Raw genomic sequence first — 19,330 nt, 5'->3', positions numbered from 1 at the left:
GCTATATGCTACTTACAAGAGACTCATTTTAGACATAAGGATACAAATAGAAAGAAAGTAAAAGGATGGAAAAAGATGTTCCTAGCAAGCTGTAATGAAAAGACAGCAGGAGTAGCCGTACTAATATCAGACAAAGTAGACTTAAGATGTAAAGACATCACGTGAACTGGTAGTTCAGTGGTAGAATGCTCGCCTTTTATGCAAGAGACCCAGGTTCGATTCCCAGACCATCCAATACCCCCCGCAAAGTAAAGGCATCATAAGAGACAAAGAAGGGTACTATAGATTAATAAAAGGGACAATTCACTAAGAAGAAATAAGAATCATAAATGTTTATGCTCACAATTAAGGAGCTCCAAAGTACATGAGACAAACACTGGCAAAATTGAAGGGAACAATAGATGTTTCAACAAAAATAGAAGATTTCAATACACCACTCTCCTCTATAGATAGGACAACCAGACAGAGGCTCAACAAGGAAATAGAGAACTTAATTTGATAAAAATGAATTAGACCTAAAATAAATATATAGATCATTACACCCTAAAACACCAGGATGTACATACTTCTCTAGTGCTCATGGAACATTCTCTAGGATAGATCATATGCTGGGGCACAAAAACAGGTCTTTATAGATAAAAAAATACTGAAATTATTCAAAGCACTTTCTCTGATCACAATGGTATGAAGCTGGAAATCAATAATCACCAAAGAATGAGAACTATCATAAATATATGTAGATTAAATAACACATTCTTGAACAACCAGTTGGTCAAAGAAGAAATTGCTATAGAAATCAGTAGTTATCTGAAGACAAATGAAAATGAGAATTCAACATATCATAACTTATGGGATGTGGCAAAGGCTGTGCTGAGAGGGAAATTTATTGTCCTAAATGCCTATATTAAAAAAGAAGAAAGAGCAAGAATTGAGGACTTAACTGCTCACCTGGAAGAAATTGAGAAAGAACAGAAAACCAACCCCAAAGCAAACAGAAGAGAAATAACAAAGATTAAAGCAAAGTCAAATGAATGGGAAAACAAAAGAACAATAGAAAGAATCAATAAAACCAAAAGTTGGTTCTTTGAGAAAATCAATAAAATCGATGGACCACTAGCAGGCTGACAAAGAAAAAAAAGAGAGGATGCATATAAACAAAATCAGAAATGAGAGAAGAATCATTATCACAGATCCTGAAGAGATTAAAAAAAATCATAAGCGATTACCAAGAACAACTATACACCAACAAGCTAGACAACTTAGATGAAGTGGACACATTCCTGGAAACACATGAATAAGCTATACTGACACAGGAAGAAATAGAAGTTCTCAACAAACCAATCACAAGTAAAGGCATTCAATGAGTCATCAAACATCTTCCTACAAAGAAAAGCCCAGGACCAGATGGTTTCACAGCGGAATTTTATCAAACATTCCAGAAAGAACTAACATCAATTCTGCTTAAACATTTCCAAAAAATTGAGGAAAAAGGAATACTACCTAACTCATTTTATGAAACTAGCATGATTTTAATACCAAAACTGGGTAAAAATGCTATAAGAAGGGAAAACTACAGGCCAATCTCCCTAATGAACATAGATGCAAAAATTCTGAACAAAATACTATCAAACTGAATCCAACAACACATTAAAAGAATTATACACCACAACCAAGTGGGGTTTATACCAGGAATGCAAGGATGGCTCAACACAAGAAAATCAATTAATGTAATACAGTACATTAACAAATCAAAAGGGGAAAATCACATGATCATCTTAATTGATGCTGAAAAAGCATTCAACAAACTTCAACATCCTCTTCTTATAAAAACACTTGAAAAGATAGGAATCAAAGGTAACTTTCTCAATATGACAAAGGGCATATGTGACAAACACATAGCCAGAATCATACTAAATGGAGAGAGACAGAAAGCTTTCTCCCTAAGATTGGAAATAAGACAAGGATGCCCTCTGTCACCATTATTTTCAAAATTGTTCTAGATTGCTAAGGCAATCAGGCAAGAAAAAGAAATAAAAGGCATCCAAATTCAAAAGGAAGAAGTAAAACTTTCATTATGTGAAGATGACATGATACCATACTTGGAAAATCTTGAGAAATCTACAACAAAGTTACTTGAGCTAATAAATAAATTCATCAAGGTAGTGGGATTAAAACTAATGTGCAAAAATCAGTGTTTGTATACATAGCCATGACCAATCTGAGGAGTCAATTAAGGAAAAAATTCCTTTCAAAATAACAACTATTTGAGATATCACCTCACACTATAAGAATGGCTGCTATTAAACAAACAGGAAGCTATAAATGTTGGAGAGGATGTGAAGAAATTGGGACACTTATGCACTGCTGGTGGGAATGTATAATGGTAAGCTAGGACAGTTTGGTGCTTCCTTAGGAAACTAAATATCGAGTTGCTCTATGACATGGCAGTGCCACTACTTGGTATATACCCAGAAGAGGTGAAAGCAGTGACACAGCAGACATGTGCACCGATGTTCTTAGAAGCATTATTCACTATCATCAAAAGATGGAAACAATCCAAGTGCCCATCAACAGACGAGTGGATTAACAAAATGTGGTGTATATATATACATATATACATACATACATACATATATATACACACACACACAATGGAATATTATTCAGCAGTAAGATGAAATGGCATCCTGAAGCGCATAACAAGGTAGATGAACCTTGAGGACATAATGCTGAGTAAAATAAGCCAGACACAAAAGAATAAATATTGTATGATTCACTTTTATGACCATGGTAGAGGTAAAATCAGAGGCTTATAATACAGAATATAGGGGGCCTGGAGATACACAGACGCTAGAGATGGGTGAACGGTTAGCTAATGAGGTTGAACTCAAAAGTAAGGGAATAGATAGAAGTGAAGGCAGCTCACTAGTGGGTCTATAAGTAATATTACCATATTGAAGGTGAACATGATTGAAAGGGGTTGTATAGACCCATGTGTGCCACTGATTAACACTACAAATATAAGTAAGTTCTCACATGAACTACTGCAAACGTATGAATCTTGTACAAAGAGCACATAAGTTTGGGCTATTGTATGCTGTGGACTATGTTTAATAGGAAAACATCAACAGTACCACAGAAACACCAGGGGTATATAAAAGGGGGAGGGACAAGAGTTAAGGGGAGGTTTAGATTTTCTATTTTGTGAGGGTGCGTATATTGGATATCTTTCTCTTTCAAACAATGAAATAATCTAAAATTGAGAGTGTTGATGGACTATTGACTTTGGACATTATACATAATGCCTAAAGAATGGAGATGGCTGAAGGATGCATTGACTGAGAAGTAGACTGGCAATAATGGTGTATACATATGATCAATATTGTGCTGCTACAGAAAGTAATGAAGTTGTGAGGCATGCAACATTGTGAATGAACCTGTGGGACATTTGGCAAGGCAAAATAAGCCAGAAACAAAAGAGCAAATATTGTATGATCTCATTCAGAAAATACTTACAAGAAAACTGGGGCCTAAATTGTCAGCTCTTATAGCAGTCACAGTTAGTCCGGGGTGGTAATTGTTATTTCTGCCTTTTGAGGGACTGTTTTATTTATGTATAACATGGCATTTAGACATAAGAATGAAGCTGACCAGTTTGGGATTAAGGTAATTTATAATACAGGGGTAAGGAAGACAAAGTCTGTATTTTAGAACTTTACTTACTTTTTGAGCCCAAAGGAAGAAAGGTTTATTTTGTCTAGAACCTACGTTTTCTGTAGCACATAATCTAACTCAATCTGTCTCAGTAGATCATTCAAACAGTCCAACACAGGGAGCCCAGAATAAGAATGAGAACCTTTAATTCTGTACAGCTTAATGTAATGCCTGGATACATCCAAGACTATATTAAGCAGATAATCAAAAAGTACTGGCAAAGTCCCTTGACAGATGGGAGAAAAAATATGGAACTATTAAACTCTACCACCAGGGAAACCCCAGATACTGTGTCAAACATTAGGGACATCCAAATCAATAGGGCAAACCCTTGATCTTGAGGCTTGCTCTTGAGAAGCTATGTATATAGCTGAGAAGCTTAGCCTACCTATAGGGATGCCTAAGAGTTACTTCTGGAGGACCTCTTTTGTTGCTCAGATGTGGCCTCACTCTCTATAAGCCAAACTCTGCAAGTGAAATCATTGCCCTCCCCTCTACATGGGACATGACATCAGGGGTGAAAGTCTCCTGGCAGTGTGGGAGATGACTCCCAGGGATGGGTCTGGTCCTGGCACCATGGGATCAACAATGCCATCCTGATAAAAAGGAGGAAAAGGAGTGTAACAAATAAGGTATTAGTGGCTGAAAGAGTTCAAATAGAGTCAAGAAGCTACTCTGGAGAGTAGCTAAATTGATAGATGTCAATTTAATTAATAATTATTTAACAATTAATTAATTATAATAATAATAGCTTTTTAAATTTTACATCATGTTTGAAAAATATTTCACAAATTCTGATTTAGCTTTTACAAATTTGGACGAGTATTCTCTAGATAAATTTCCATTAAATTTTTTGTTATTTTGTTTACACAAGCCTCAGTTGGACATCACTACCTACCATAACTGGCCAAACTCTAACCAAAACCATTCCTTCCAAACCTAAAGAACACCTGGGTCCCTGCACCAGAAAAGTCCGGAAATGCAGAAGGGCCAGCTTTTCCAGAACATCAACTAGTTCCATCCCCTAATTCCATGCTATTGACAGCAAAATTAGAATGAGCATAGCCCAAATACCCCTAAAGAGTAGGAGAAAGATTAAAGATGATGGTGGAGTTATACAGGGAAGATAAGGTTTCACAAATGAGTATAACTGCTACAGCATTATATTGATATTTCTTCAGTCTCTAGTACCTTAGAGTAGCAAGAAGTAAAAACCTAAGATTGAGGAACTGCAACCCATACCAAACCCTGAAATTTGTTCTACAAGTAATTGTTGCAATGCACTGTGAAATTTATTGCTTTTTTGTATATATGTTATTTTTCAGAAAAAAGTCGATTATGGTGACAAAACAACAAAAAATTTAATGGAAATTTATCTAGAGAATACTCGTCCAAATTTGTAAAAGCTAAATGAGAATTTGTGAAATATTTTTCAAACATGATGTAAAATTTAAAAAGCTATTATTATTATAATTAATTAATTGTTAAATAATTATTAATTAAATTGATGTCTATCTAAGCAAAATATTCCATTTTCATTCAATCTCCTGTTCAAGTGGCTTTTCCTGGGTCTTCTTGAGAATAAGACAGTTTTACTTATCTTAGTGTATCCAGGGCTCAGCAGAGTATCTAGCAGTAGGTGCTTAATAAAACTGTTAGGTGATATGAAACAATATGTTCAGATTATTAAGAGGCCAGGTTTGAAAATGGCAACACGCATGGGGGGGGTCCTCCCATGATTTCAGAATACCATAATGTCTTTAAAAAAAGAAATGAATATATAAGCTTGTGTTTTAAAACAATAATGGAGAACACTTAGTAACTTGCTAAGAGCATCATCTAATTGTAGAATGAAGTTTGAACCTCTGTATATCTTTTAAGCATCCAATAAAATTAGACTGTATATAATTCTTACTTCTGTTTCTAAATTTTTTTCTTCAAAAGAACCAAATTCATTGTCTTGAGATAATGTATCAGTGTGTTATAATAAATATGTAAATATTTATTCAGACCATTTCATTGCATGTAATTCCTATCGGTCCCAAAGCTTTAAATAGCTGAAGAAATGGAGGGCCAAACACTTTGCCCATGTTATATGGATTACATGTCTCTGCTTCTTGGGTGCATGATTTCTGCAGTCACACAGGGCCCTGCACATTGCAACACCCCATTTTTCATTTAATATTCTACTACTGCTGATTTGAAATTCTTTATAGTTTTTGAAGACAGAGCCCCACATGTTTATTTTGCCCTCGGCTTTGCAAATTATATAGCCAGTTCTTGCTGAAGAGTCTTGAAGTGTTAAGAGTTATCACCCAGAAACAAGGGGTTTAAACTACTCCACTTCTGTATTTCATGAGCTCAACAGTAGAAGAGCTCTGAGGCCGCAGGAGTCAGAATTGTCAATCAACGTACCCTGTGGCCAATCAGCAGAGATTTCAGGCCAACAAAACATAAGCTTCTACTCAATAAATGAGATTTCCAAATACAGTGAAACTTGGTTAACAACTGTGGTTAGTGAAGCTGAGGCAACGCCAACAGATGGTTAATGTGGAACATGCCTTGTACTCAGCTGTTATTTGGGGTAAGCCCTAGCCTCTTCTAGAGCACAAGGGATAGGTGGCCAAAGTTAGGTAGAACCAACTCTACTGAAGAGTCTGGTGATAATAATATTTGAAATATTTTTATGATTTATAAAAAGTCCTTCAATACTTTTCTACTATGAGAAATTAAGAACTGAACTCTGATGGGAAGCTGCCTGTGTGTGAAAATGTTTCCCCAACTGGTGCTTGTCAGGATTGCAATTTGGGTCCTCAAGTAAGCTGTCTGATGGTAGAGGAAAATGCTTTGATGCTATAGCTAAAAAGATGCTTGGTTTTATAATACATCATGTGTTGCTTTACTCTTAAAGAAGAAGTGGAAGGTTGCTGGTGTGTGTAAGCTACCATTTAATAATAATAATATTAATAATAATAATAACACAATAATAATTTTTGCATCAAAAGCAAATGATCCTAGAAAAGTTCATTTACTACTTACACTAATTAAACTAAATGAATTATAAAATTAATGTCTAGGTAATACTTAGGCTGACAGTTTTATGATTTGAGGGGCAGGAAGGACATACGTAACTAGCCTCTTCCATTCCATCGGGTGTCCTTTCCTTTTCCCAGAGTCCTGAACCCTTGTGCTAAAATCCACCATGAATGCAAAATAACAAGGCTGCCTTCTTTGGTGCCAACCCAATCCTACCCCAAGGCTAGAGATTTTTCCTTGAGAAAGCGAAACTTCTGAGATAAAAATTAAGGACGTAATTTCTAGAAATTCTTATTATTGATAAATGGAAAGCAATCAGGTGTGATGGTATATTCTCCAAGAGGATGACTTCTGGTGTCTCATTTGGGCTCAACCCTCTGCTTTGCTGTCTTCTGTGTGACTTGGGCAATTTACTCGATCTTTCTAAATTTCACTTTCTGGATGTGAAATTGGGAGGGCAACTCTCCATCCATAAGGCTGACGTGAGGTTCAAGTTGGACCGAGATAGACACTCTACCCGTGAAGTTATTAGCCTTACTAGGATTTCTCCTCCAGGATTTTAATTAAATAGTTACCTTATTGACAGCAATAACACTTTTCACATTGAAGTAGAAGCCAAAATACACCATGTTGAAAACACCGTGACGTCCCAAGGTTGCGGTGAGTCCCTTGTTGAGACCCCGGAATCCGAAGCCTTCCTTCTCAATGATGTACCTTGCATAGCCTAGAGTGGATGGTTGCTGCAGGAGAGACAATCAAAGCCAGAGAGCACCTTTGTGACTGTGAAATAAAGTCAATGACGGTCTTAGCTTCCCTTCAACCTGGAATTATTGAGGGACTTCACCCCCCCCAACCCCAAACATGAATGATCATGCCTCGATCTGTGCTTTTTAAAATTAGAAAACCCAAAAGGTAAACAAAATTACATGCATAACAACATGCCTCACAGGGAAGACTGCTGGCAAAGAAATAAAAACCATCTTTGGGGGAATTAGTGAAATTAATGTCATACAGCAACTATTATCAGCTTTAACATGTAAATAATTGTATCCAATTCCTGGATTATCCACACTAATGGAGGGGAGTGGCCATACAGATGGATTACCCAAGGCTGAAATGCCTCGAAGGCTGGAATCCAGACTGCAGCGATTTTTGGACCTTGCAAAAGAGCTCACTTTAATTCGCCCTGGGGTTTACAATTCATTACAATACAATTACGCCAATTCATGTGGGTTGTCTTTTTTTTTTTTTAAAGGTTGAGTGATCATTTCCTTTTTCGAAGAGTAGTACGAAGGATATCTCTCATATTTTGACTGAATAGTAAATAAGGGAAAAAGTTCACTATTTTAATTTTTTTTTTTCTCATGAGGCAAGCGCTGACATGACATTTGTTTGATATTTCACCTGGAGCAGGGTGCTGGCATGGTCGTGGGAGTCTGACGAGCTTTTTGACTAAAACTGCTTTCTTATTAGCTGATGTGAAATTAAGGTTATGTGAGTAGAACTGAATAGCACAGATTCAATCAAGCCCTTTCATCCTACTTGTATTTATAGCCATCTAATTACCATGATACATTTAAGTGAGCTTGTTTACATAGTAAATCCTATAGTTTTTGCTGAGAACTGCTTTAAGAACTCTAGCTACAATTCTACATTCAAGTTCATCTTTTCACTTAAGACGGTTAATTACAATAAATTACAGTAATCTGAAGGAAAGTTCTTTTTGTAACATGGCAAAACAAGGTGAGAATGTATCTTAAAACAATAAAAAATATTTTATTCTGGAACAGCAGAAGTTCTCAGAGGGTTAAAGTTTACTCTCTGGTCTACAAAATAGGATTTTTGTTTGTTTGTTTGTGTTCCGGCACATTGCCGATGGACCCCGATTATTTATTTTGGTTTTCAAAATAGTCTCAAGGATGAGTTGAGCAGATGTTCATTGCTGTCGGAAAGCTCCTGCGAGAGCTGAGAAAGCTGCCTGGGCGCTGCTCTCCTGCTCTGAGGAAGGTGGCACCCAGAAGGCGGTGGTCCTTCTGGGCCCCTGAGGAACAGGCAGAAGCGAGACCCCCCCCCCCCCCCAGCCCACACTGACCAACACCAGTATTCCCCGCGGCCGACCCAGGCACTCTGCCCACCCTCACTTACTCTGAGACCCCCCAAGGCAGGAAGGACCAGGACCTCAGGCCACCTGGGTTTAGACCAGCAGAGGAACCAGGGGCTTGGGACGAAAGGAGAACAACATGGCTTTCCCCTAAAGACGAGTCTACTTTTTAAAAGACCTGGCTCATTAGAACTAGGACTGAGCTTATTTGGACATCATTTTTTCCCATCAACTTGAAAATTGAAGACTTCTACTAGATTTTTGGTGAGGGTTAACAAATATTCAAAAGCATTCGCTGATGATCGCCTAGGCCCTGCTTTTCACCCGCTTGGGTGCTGGGTGGTCCAAAGAAGTCTAACATTAAACTTTTAACTCCAGTGCTTTGCCATCTAGCTGTGCATAAAGTAAATAGAGGGCAGCATTTTAGTTAGAAACAGTGACTTGGAGTCAGACGACCCCAGTGTTGGAGTCTCAGTTCTGTCACCCTCTACCTTGGGCAAGAAATTAATTTATCCTCACTTTCCTCACAGGTAAAACAAAGATATAACAGAATTGTCCTCAGAGAATTGTGATGAGCCAATGAACTTCAGTTCAATGTAAGCACTCATTGCATATTAACTGTTAATATTATGCTGATAATAAAAATTAAAGTTAAAAATAAAATAACACACACAAAAAATAGCACATAATTTCATTGTTGCTTGAAGGCAGTGGCAATCAACAGCTGGCGGCTGATTTGAGGGGCAGGAAGGACATACGTAACTAGCCTCTTCCATTCCATCGGGTGTCCTTTCCTTTTCCCAGAGTCCTGAACCCTTGTGCTAAAATCCACCATGAATGCAAAATAACAAGGCTGCCTTCTTTGGTGCCAACCCAATCCTACCCCAAGGCTAGAGATTTCCTTCCTGGTATGAAACCATGCTTTTGGGCTTTCCTCTCTGGAGCAGTAGGGGACCCTATGAATTATACGCCTCTCTTTCCTCAAAATTAGCAGCCCTTTAACTCCCCATAGGTCTCAGGCTGACCAAGTGAGGCTGCATGGAAGCAAAGGTGGGGAATGGATATGCTTGGTGGGCTGGTTTGAAAGTATTATGCACCCCAGAAAAGCCATGTTGTAATCCTGATCTAATCTTGTGGGAGCAGCTGTTTCATTATTGATTCAATAATGTAGGTTAGGAGTTTTTTATTAGATTATCTCCATGTAGATGTGACACGCCAAATTGCAGATGTGAACTTTTGATGAGATGAAGATATGACTCCACCCATTTCACGTGGGTCTTGATTAGTTTACTGGAACTAGAGGAAACATTTTGGAGAAGGAGGCAGAAAGGACAGAAGCCTCAGAGCTGACAGAAACTTCACAGCTGAGCTGACACAGATGCGGTCACAAGGAAAGCAGAGACACGGATGTTCGGAGATGTTTAGAGCCCAGGAGTCGATGCCATGAGAAGTTAAGCAAGCCAGAACCTGGAGAGAGCCAAGGGAAGCCAAGAGATGAAAGCCAGTTCCCAGAGAAGTTAAGTGAGGAACCCTCACAGGAACAGAGGCTGAAAGCAACGGAGCCCAGGAGCAAGGGGCCAGCAGATGCCAGCCACGTGACTACCCAGCTGACAGGGGTGTTCCTGACCCATCAGCCTTTCTAGAGTGAAGGTAACCTCTTGTTGGTGCCTTAATTTGGACCCCTTCACTTCCTTAGAACTGTAAACTTGTACCTTATCAAATTCCTCTTTATAAAAGCCATTCCATTTCTGGTATATTGCATTCTGGCAGCTTGCAAACTAATATACTTAGTAGCATCTCATCAAATTCTCTCAATAAGGGTGCAAGATAGGTATTATTATCATTCCCATATGACAGATGAGAAAACTAAGGCTTCCAGGTTAAGTTGCTTGTCCAAGATGATAGAGCAAGTGAAGCATCAGAACTCAAACTGAGGCCTTCTGACTCCAAGTCCGTGCTTTTGTACACTGCTTAGTTCTGCCATCCTAACATAATTTATCTGATTGCTTCTCTCAGCAATCCTGAAACATAAACAGTAGGTATATGCACCCCATTTTGCAGCTGAGGAAACCAAGGATTGTTAAGTAACATTCCCAAGATAAAACCCTGGTAAATGGCTTAACCGGAACTCCACATCTAATTCAGTGTTCTTTTCACAGTGCTTCTTGTTCTACATCAGCAGTAAGATTTTCAGAGTTTGATAATCCCACCGATATACAAAACAGATACATAATAGCACAAATATATTTGTCTAGCAACTTGGAGTCTCTCCATAAAAAAACAAAAAAAACCCTGAACTCTAATTCCTATAAAAATTATAAGTAAAAGTATGATAACGTGTTTTTTGTTTCATTCAGGCATATTGTATCACACACATGTAGGCAAATATTTAATCAGAAAGGCAAAACATGACTTCCACTTAAATAGGAAAATATAGAGTTATTTTGACTAGATCTCTGTAAACACAAGGAATTTTACTAAAGTTATTTGATTACTGGGCCTCCATTTCAAAACAAAATGGTGATTGATTAGCATCATCAGCCAAATGATTCCTATACTACCCAGTTCAGCAGGTCTGTGTTGGATGACAGACCAGTTCAGTTTCCTTCTAATATTTAAATTCACTCCAGTTTTCATACTTAGTTACCAATTATGGGCCAAGTTGCATTCTCACTTTTCCAGGTGTGTCTTCTGTTGTCTGCACCAGAGCTGCAAGCTTGGAAGGAGAAGTGGATTGGGGATATTACATTGCTCCCTCCACATTGGATTGTAGAAATCTTCAGTTCCTAGGTAGCTTCCACAAGTATTTCCATTTGAAGTAGCTCAAAATCTTCTTTAACTTTCATTTCAGCTATTGCTAATAGCTAATTCTGAGCCCTCCCTGTCCTTTCATACATGCATCTATTCCACAAATACCTATTGAGTGACTGACAGATGCGATGTACTGGGTAGATACCTTGCCCAGCATTTTGCTCATTTACTAGAAACTTAACAAATATTTTTGTTGGATTTTTACTTGGAGAGATATGCCTTTAATTTGAAAATATCTACCTGTGAGAATAGCCCATGATGGTTATGGGATATGGAATAAAAATGCACTCAAATGTCTGTTTCAAAAGAGTGTCTAATTAAAAGAAAATATCCTCTCGCAAACAATGCTCTCAGGCACCACTCTGGGGCACTGATTCCTTACTGAGAGTCCAGTGTTACCAAAAAATCACCAAGATGATTTTATGGCAGCCTCGCCTATTTTTTCTGGAGTTCATCCATCCAACTACTGACCATAGCTGGCTCTGATGAGCTTGTGAGATCACAGGCAGAGGTGTTAGACAGCAGGCATTGTTCCCCGGGTAAGTAGTGGTCAGAGCATGGCCGACAGATCCAGACCATGGGGCGTGTCAGTGGATTTCTTCCCTCTCAAAAACCAGAGAAGAGCTCCAAGGACAGCATGTCAAAAGACAGCACGCTCCACATGCTTTCCTTTCCTTACTTCCTATTGCAAATGGAATTTTGTTGCATTTTGGAGCCAATGGAATAAGGGTGTTGTACTGGATTTCATCACACGATTGGAAAGCAAACCGGATGAGATCTTTACACAATGGGGTAAGTGTCCAAATCGAGACCTTCAGAAAAATACTGCTTTGTTAAAAAAGATTTTAACACTATGCTCAGGTAGGAAAATACCTGTGATTTTCAGGAGACGGGAGATCACCTATGCTTTTCATTACTCAAATGAGGTCTTGAAGCATTTTCATAAATTTGAAAAAAAATAAAGGAAAAACCTCCCTTTCGGTTGAGACCAATATGTAAGTGAAAGGAGAAAAATCAAATTCAGGAGCTCACATTTTATACATTTCTTTGATCTCAGGTCTTTTGTTTATCCAATCCATTCTTTCAATAGGGCATAAGTGTGGACAAAAAGACAGTACCCAAAACATAATTATATTCTATCCAGAGTTTAAATTTGATGAATAGGCTTATTTTTAATCAATCTGTTAGTGGAGAACAATTTGTCCCAGGAGTAGAGAATAATTTGCTGTAAACAAACTCTCAGATTTGAGCCACAAAAATACGTCAACACCAAGGAGCTGCCCAGTGGTCACCCTTGGTGGCTGCACTGGGCCCTCCAGGGAAGCAGATGCTGCCGCTGGGCCTAGGCCCCACACTATTGGCAGAGCAGGGGAAGGCACAGCTCTGCCCCTCTGCTGGTAGTAACAGAAGATGCTGAAAACAAAGAAGGAACTTTTTTTTCTTCATGGTTCCAGAATTGCTTTCTTTTGATTTTCCCTTGATCTTCTTAATTATCCAGGTTTCTTCAGCCCAATAGAAAGAGACCTTTATTTTAATGCTCAGTTCCTGAGAACTACTAACATCACTGGATTTTTTTTTTTCATTATCTATAAAATGGGGACAAACCTACCAACCTTATAGGGATAATGTGAGGCGCACAGGGAGAAGGCGGAGTCACAGCAGTTACTAGTGAGGCAATCAGAGGGAAGTGTTGGTGGAAATCATCAATGATTTTTTTCTTTATTGCTCTGTAATGCTTGGTTTGTGATGCAACTGTTTATTACATCTGTAATTTTAAAATTATTTAAATAAAAAATCCAATAAAGAAAATAAAAACCTGGTAATGCATCCTACATAGTGTCCGGCATATAACACATACTCTCTAAATTGGAGCTATTATCATTACCTCCAAGTCTTGACTCTGAAAGAAAAAAATCTAGAGTTCCTGGCACAGCTGAATGGAAGACTGAAGTTTATTTTCTGTTCATGATAATAGAAAATTATCTTGGCTGCTGCCATAGGTATTGTTGAAAGATAACTATAGGAATAGTTTCATATACATGATTCACTTTTCTGCCCACAATAATCATAGACTGGAAAGAAATAATTTAAGTACTGAACAGTTGCCAGACAGTTCATGTCATGCAGGAAAATTGTGAGGCTAACTCAATACATCATCATGAATGCTGACATGTCCTTGTAGCTGGCTTCTCAAACTATCTGTAAACGGAGCCTCGCGCTCACTCTATAACTCATCCTCTATCCACTCTCTATCTTGGAAGTGATGAACGTGAAACACATTTCTTCTATTCACTTTATGCTGGCCCTGCATAACATACCTGTATTTTTAAAATATGTGCTGATTGCTTATGGAGCAAATAATGACTAAGCTTAGTGATACCATGTATTATCTAACTGGTCTCTATCAGATGATCATGTTCCCAGGATAAAGTGCATACAGCCATATTTACTGGTTACCCAAAATCAGAACTAAACTCTGAACCAATTTTTAAAAATCCTTATCACTAAGGATTCTACCATCAATTACACATTTGCTATCTGTTCACTGATTCTTAGAGTCGTAATCATTGAACAAGAAGGTAGGAGACTAATTATTCCCTTCTTGGGCTGAACATCTTTATAGACTAAATAGAGGTAAAACAGGCTTTTGCAATTTCCTAAAGATTTGGTTTCATATTTGGGGGTGAGTGATTATGTTCATATGTAACATAGACAAAAATGACGGAGTAGAAATGAAACCTGTGCCCCAGGCACACATCAGAGGAAAACCCTACAGATCTCAGGGGAAGGAAAACATAATCCTTTAGCCAAATAATAACTTTGAAGTAGATTTCAAAGTGGAGAGAAAAACTGGGAAACAATTCATACAAGATTTTGCTTCTGGGGAGAAATTCACATTTTGCAGGCTAGCAGAGAGCATGCCAGGCAAAACACCACTTGGCTCAGCACAACTGATAGGTGAATTCTAGTTCTTATAAATATAGAAATAAAAAATGATGGACCCAGTTAGAGGGAAGAAAGATTCCGTAAGGACGATAAGCTACAAAGTTATATTTTAGGAAAGACTGGATGTATAAACCATCTCCAATTGAGAAATCCTTGAGCAAGCCTGGTCCAAAACCAGAGACAACGAACTAGAACATTTTACTTGGGTTTAGTTTGAAGGATGGGGGAAGGGGATTTGGGTCTATTTTGATTTTATCTGAACATGCTTTCACACTCACTGAACCAAACCACAGCATGCCAAAGCTGTGATGGCTGTGCTCCCCACAGAAGGTCAAGCATATTTGAATTACAGACCGGTTTTCTTTATTCTCTGTGAATTTTTAAATGCTGGCTGCGAGTCTGGTGTTGGAATTGAAGGAAATGTGGCAGGGATTAGAGTCTTTGAGTGATACGGTGCTAATTTAAAAAGTGGAGGCGAGACAAGCACACCTATTAAATCCTTTATACAGAAGTCTGGGGGGATTTGGGGAAGATATCAGGAATCGAATTAACTACAATTTCCTTTAAATTATAGAATAGTTTATGGCTAAACTGGGTGGAAAGGCATATTTTGTGAGCAACATACTTATGCCTGCCTGGAGAATCAGCTCTAGAACACAGAGGGAGGAACCTGGGCCGCGGCAACCAGCAGAGTTCCTGTCATTCCTGGGTGTTTTGATGGGAGTTGCACTTGGGGCTCCAAGATTGCAATTTCCATCCTCAGTTACCAAGAACTTTATAGAAACAGCTTTTGCTCTCAGTGAGTACTGCCTTTGGACCCCAGCAAGAGGGGCCTCTGCCCAGAACCCCAGGTTTCAAAAGGCCCCATGTTGGCCTCCCCCAAGCCATGCCTCCCACAGAGCCAAGGGGACACCTGTCCAGATCCGACAACCCCTTCTAGACTATGCTCTGTGCACCAGGACCGTGGCAATCCTCTCAGATGGCCCCCAGCTCATTCACAGTGGGCCCTGAATAGGCTTCTCCCCTGGCCATTCCTCCAGGCCAGATCATGCAGTGGGGTGAGGACAGAGGGGTCCCTGATCACAGGGCAAGGGTAGGAGGTGCACGGAGCGTGAACAACTCCATCATTTAGTTGACAATATCACTAAGCATACTGAGCCTTAGTGGGAGCAAATCCCTTGTGCAGGATTCTAAATGCATTGCTGTTTATATCACTGTCTTCCTCTGGCTCCATCTCCACCACTCTACCATTACCTAGAAGACTTGAGTTGCAATATGAAGTGGAATATTGACTGCTGTTATCCTAGGCTATTTTCCACTGCACAGTCTCTCTCTGCTGCACCAACTTCTTGGGAAATTTTCAAGTTTAAAGGACCACATTGAGTCCCTTCCTCAGGCTGAATACATAGTCAAATCCACTGAACTCCATGGTGGTTCATGTGTAAGGCATGAGGGTAGAAGGCTAAACAGTAGAAATACTGCTTGAGAAACTCATACATCTGACGGGACAAGAGTCATCTATATGCAAAATAAGGCTTCTATGGGGAAGGTGCTCCGCTTTTCTTAAAGGGGGTAATAAGCCATTTGCCCATTCTGCATAGAGCCCATGCACCGATAGTTCCACCACCACTGGAAGCTATAACTGACCGAAAAGACTGAAAATGACCTTAGCCCGCAATCCTCTATGTGAAGTGACTGAGAAGGCTCCATCAAGAAGCCCGCATTAACTTTACAGGACTATGCCAGAGGAAGAGTATCTTAAAAGTGGTCAAACTTTCTCCCAAGTGGCTTTAAATGTTTTTAGCTTCATCTCTAACCTCTGCTTCTCAATGCTAGTTATTTCCAGCAAATAAATATTCAGCTACTGCTGTTTATGACAGTGGACAGTGGACCTGTAGGAGTTTACAGACCTTGTGACTAGGCATTATAATTAGGCTTCCAGTCCTTAAGCCTTGGTTTCAGATTCCAGGCTGAATGGACAGTACCGGCAGCTGAGAAGGACCTAAAGAGAACTGAGGGAGAAGACTGAGCATTGCTCAGTAAGCTGCTTTTTTAAAAAAAATTCTATTGTGGTAACATATGCAATATATATATATATATATAAAGTTTGTCCTTTTAATTGTCCAGTTCAGTAGCATTAATTATATCTACAACATCACCACCATCTGTGACCAACATTTTTTCATCATCCCATACAGAAACTCTGTGCCTGTTATTTAGCAATAACTTCCCTTTTCCCTATCCCCTCATCCCCTGGTAAGTTCTAATTTACTTTCTATCTCTATGAATTTGCTTATTCTAGATATTCAGTAGGCTGCTTTTGTTTCCACAGCTGGAGTTAGCTGCAACTACTCAATATTACAGGGAACAATATTTCAAGATAAATTTGTCTCTATTTTCACAAGGATTTATAAGATCAACTTACATATAGAAATGGCTACCATTTGTTGAGTGTCTACCATGTTCCTGACTCTGTGTTAAGCCCTTTACATATATTATCACATTTAAATTCTCATGAAAAAATATAATAATAATAACATTTATCATACCATCACTATAAGCCAGGCCCTGTATGGACAGCTTTATTTAAACTGTCACATTTAACTCTCATTACATTGTTTGATATGGCTATAATTCTTCCCTAACAAAGAGGAAACTGGGCTATATAGTCAGAACAGGAAACATGAAGCCAACAAATAGTTAATAAATGAGCTCTCCCTCTGGAGCTGTGCTTTTAACCACTATACAGCAATACCTTGTTATAAGGTGGAAGGATTGATCGCCCCGTTTTACCAATGAGGGGACTGCCAATAACTTGTTCAAGGCCATACTGCTCACCATTTTCCTTCCTGTTCCAGACCTGTTTAGCTCTGTTCTTCAGTAATTTGAATTTGTTAGAAATAATACAGCAGGAAACATCGGGAATTCCTGCTACTGTAAAGTAACCTACAGAACCTGAGTTATACAAGGTTGAGCTCAAAGATGGGCCAGCAAGTCATTCCCCTGGAACAGTTGAAAAATCTTCCCCCACGGGAGGGATGAACCCTCCTGGAAAGCAATTAGAAGCATTTCTTTTGGATTGCATTATTTCTGCATTAAACTCATGTATTTTCTAAGTTTTCTATAGTATAAATAGGTATTATTTTTAAAGTAAATGTGCACAAGTAAAATATGAATGCATTTCTCATGTTAAAACATTCAACTGTACAGACAAAACCTTTCCCTAAAATGCTTGCTTTCTACTTCCTCATTCCAATTTCCCTTCCAGAGGTAAATTTGGGTATGAATTCCTCTAGACTCGCCCTGTTTTATACGGTACTCATCTTCCACAGATGGTTATTGAGCGCTTGAAATGTCATAGTTCACATTGAGATGTGCAGGTTTGAAAGACTCACAATGAAAAAAAGAATGCAAAATATTTCATTAATAGTTTTTACATTGATTATATGTTGCAATTATATTATTTGGACATATATTGGAAAACATAAAATCGATTATTAAATGAATTTCAGTTAAATAAAATTTACTGTTAAATGAATTTTAAAATATATTATTAAAAAAGCTTCTTTTAACTTTTTAAAAAAACATAGCTACTAGAAAATGGGGCTCACATTACATTTCTATTGAATAACTCTGCTCCAGAGTCTATCATTTTTGGTGTATTTACATACACTTAGATGTACATAGAGAAATATATAGTTTTTGTTGTTTCTAAAATAAATATGCCACTACTTTTATACTTGTATTAAAACTTCTTTTAAAAAAGAAGTATAATCTTTAAATGCAATGGATGTTAAATTAATTCCTTTCTTTCTCCCTTCCTTCCCACCAATTCCACTTTTTTTATACTTCTTGACAACCTACAAAGCCCTCCAGTGAGGGAAGCAATAATTATTCTAGGTCATACAATTGCTGAAGTGAGTACAACTGATGTTTAGATGAATTTAACACTGGTACAGACTTCTAAAAGGTTATCCCCTCAATGGATAAAAGAAAGTGGTAATCAAAAGAGGCACAGGGTCCTACAGAAAAGACATATATGAAGCAGCTGCATTTTGCCTTAAATAACCACTAGCTATTTAAAAAAAAAAAAAAAACTTGATCCAAATTTTCTACTCTTCCCACATTATCTTTTTCCTGCAGGCTTTTTAAAATTTTACAATGGGCTTAATCCTATTACTTATGTTGGGTGATCAGCCACGTCTAAACACTTTTCCATCTAATCATTATTGCCTAGAAAGTGCCACATTGAAACACCACTTCAGCTCAGATGCTGAATCCTCATAGTAAATAAATGCTGACGCAAGCGTGTGACCTATACGATCGCTACTTTGCTAAATCTTGATGAGCTGAAGTGCACTTTCCTAATGTACCTAACAGATTTTATTCTAAGTAAACCCTTAAACCCTCACTTAAAAAAAAATGGCTGCAGAAAATAAAAAAGAAAAAAAGGCTGCATATACATAAATAATTTACACAGATTGCACTCTCGAAAAGGAGTGGGGCGTGCACGCAGTGAGGTCTGCAGGACCTTTGCACAGGCAGAACCCACGCACCTCTCACTTGGCCTTACTGTAGAGCCTCCTAGAGGGTAGAGGAGAGAAAAGGAACATCAGGCAGGAGCAGTGGATTTTCATTTCGTAAAACCTCTTAGGATTTCCATCCCTGCTCTCTTTGGTGTTTATCTCATTTGTGCCCCTGTGTTCCATGCTGCCTTGGTAA

The 19,330-nt window shown here is 38.4% G+C and overlaps 1 protein-coding gene across 1 annotated transcript in view; it reads right to left on the bottom strand.

Moving 5' to 3' along the window:
* SLC25A21 (solute carrier family 25 member 21) overlaps window positions 1-19,330 on the bottom strand; it is a 462,293-nt gene that overhangs the window by 23,303 nt on the left and 419,660 nt on the right. Inside the window, exon 7 of the mRNA XM_077126923.1 lies at window positions 7,326-7,490. Within this exon, the coding sequence (XP_076983038.1) occupies window positions 7,326-7,490 (165 nt within the window). The remainder of the gene's footprint in view (window positions 1-7,325; window positions 7,491-19,330) is intronic.

This window comes from Tamandua tetradactyla, chromosome 14 (assembly GCF_023851605.1).
Source record: "Tamandua tetradactyla isolate mTamTet1 chromosome 14, mTamTet1.pri, whole genome shotgun sequence".
NCBI classification, from domain to species: domain Eukaryota; kingdom Metazoa; phylum Chordata; class Mammalia; order Pilosa; family Myrmecophagidae; genus Tamandua; species Tamandua tetradactyla.
The sequence above is the reverse complement of the archived record's forward strand: the minus strand, read 5'-3'. Positions and strand labels throughout refer to the sequence as shown.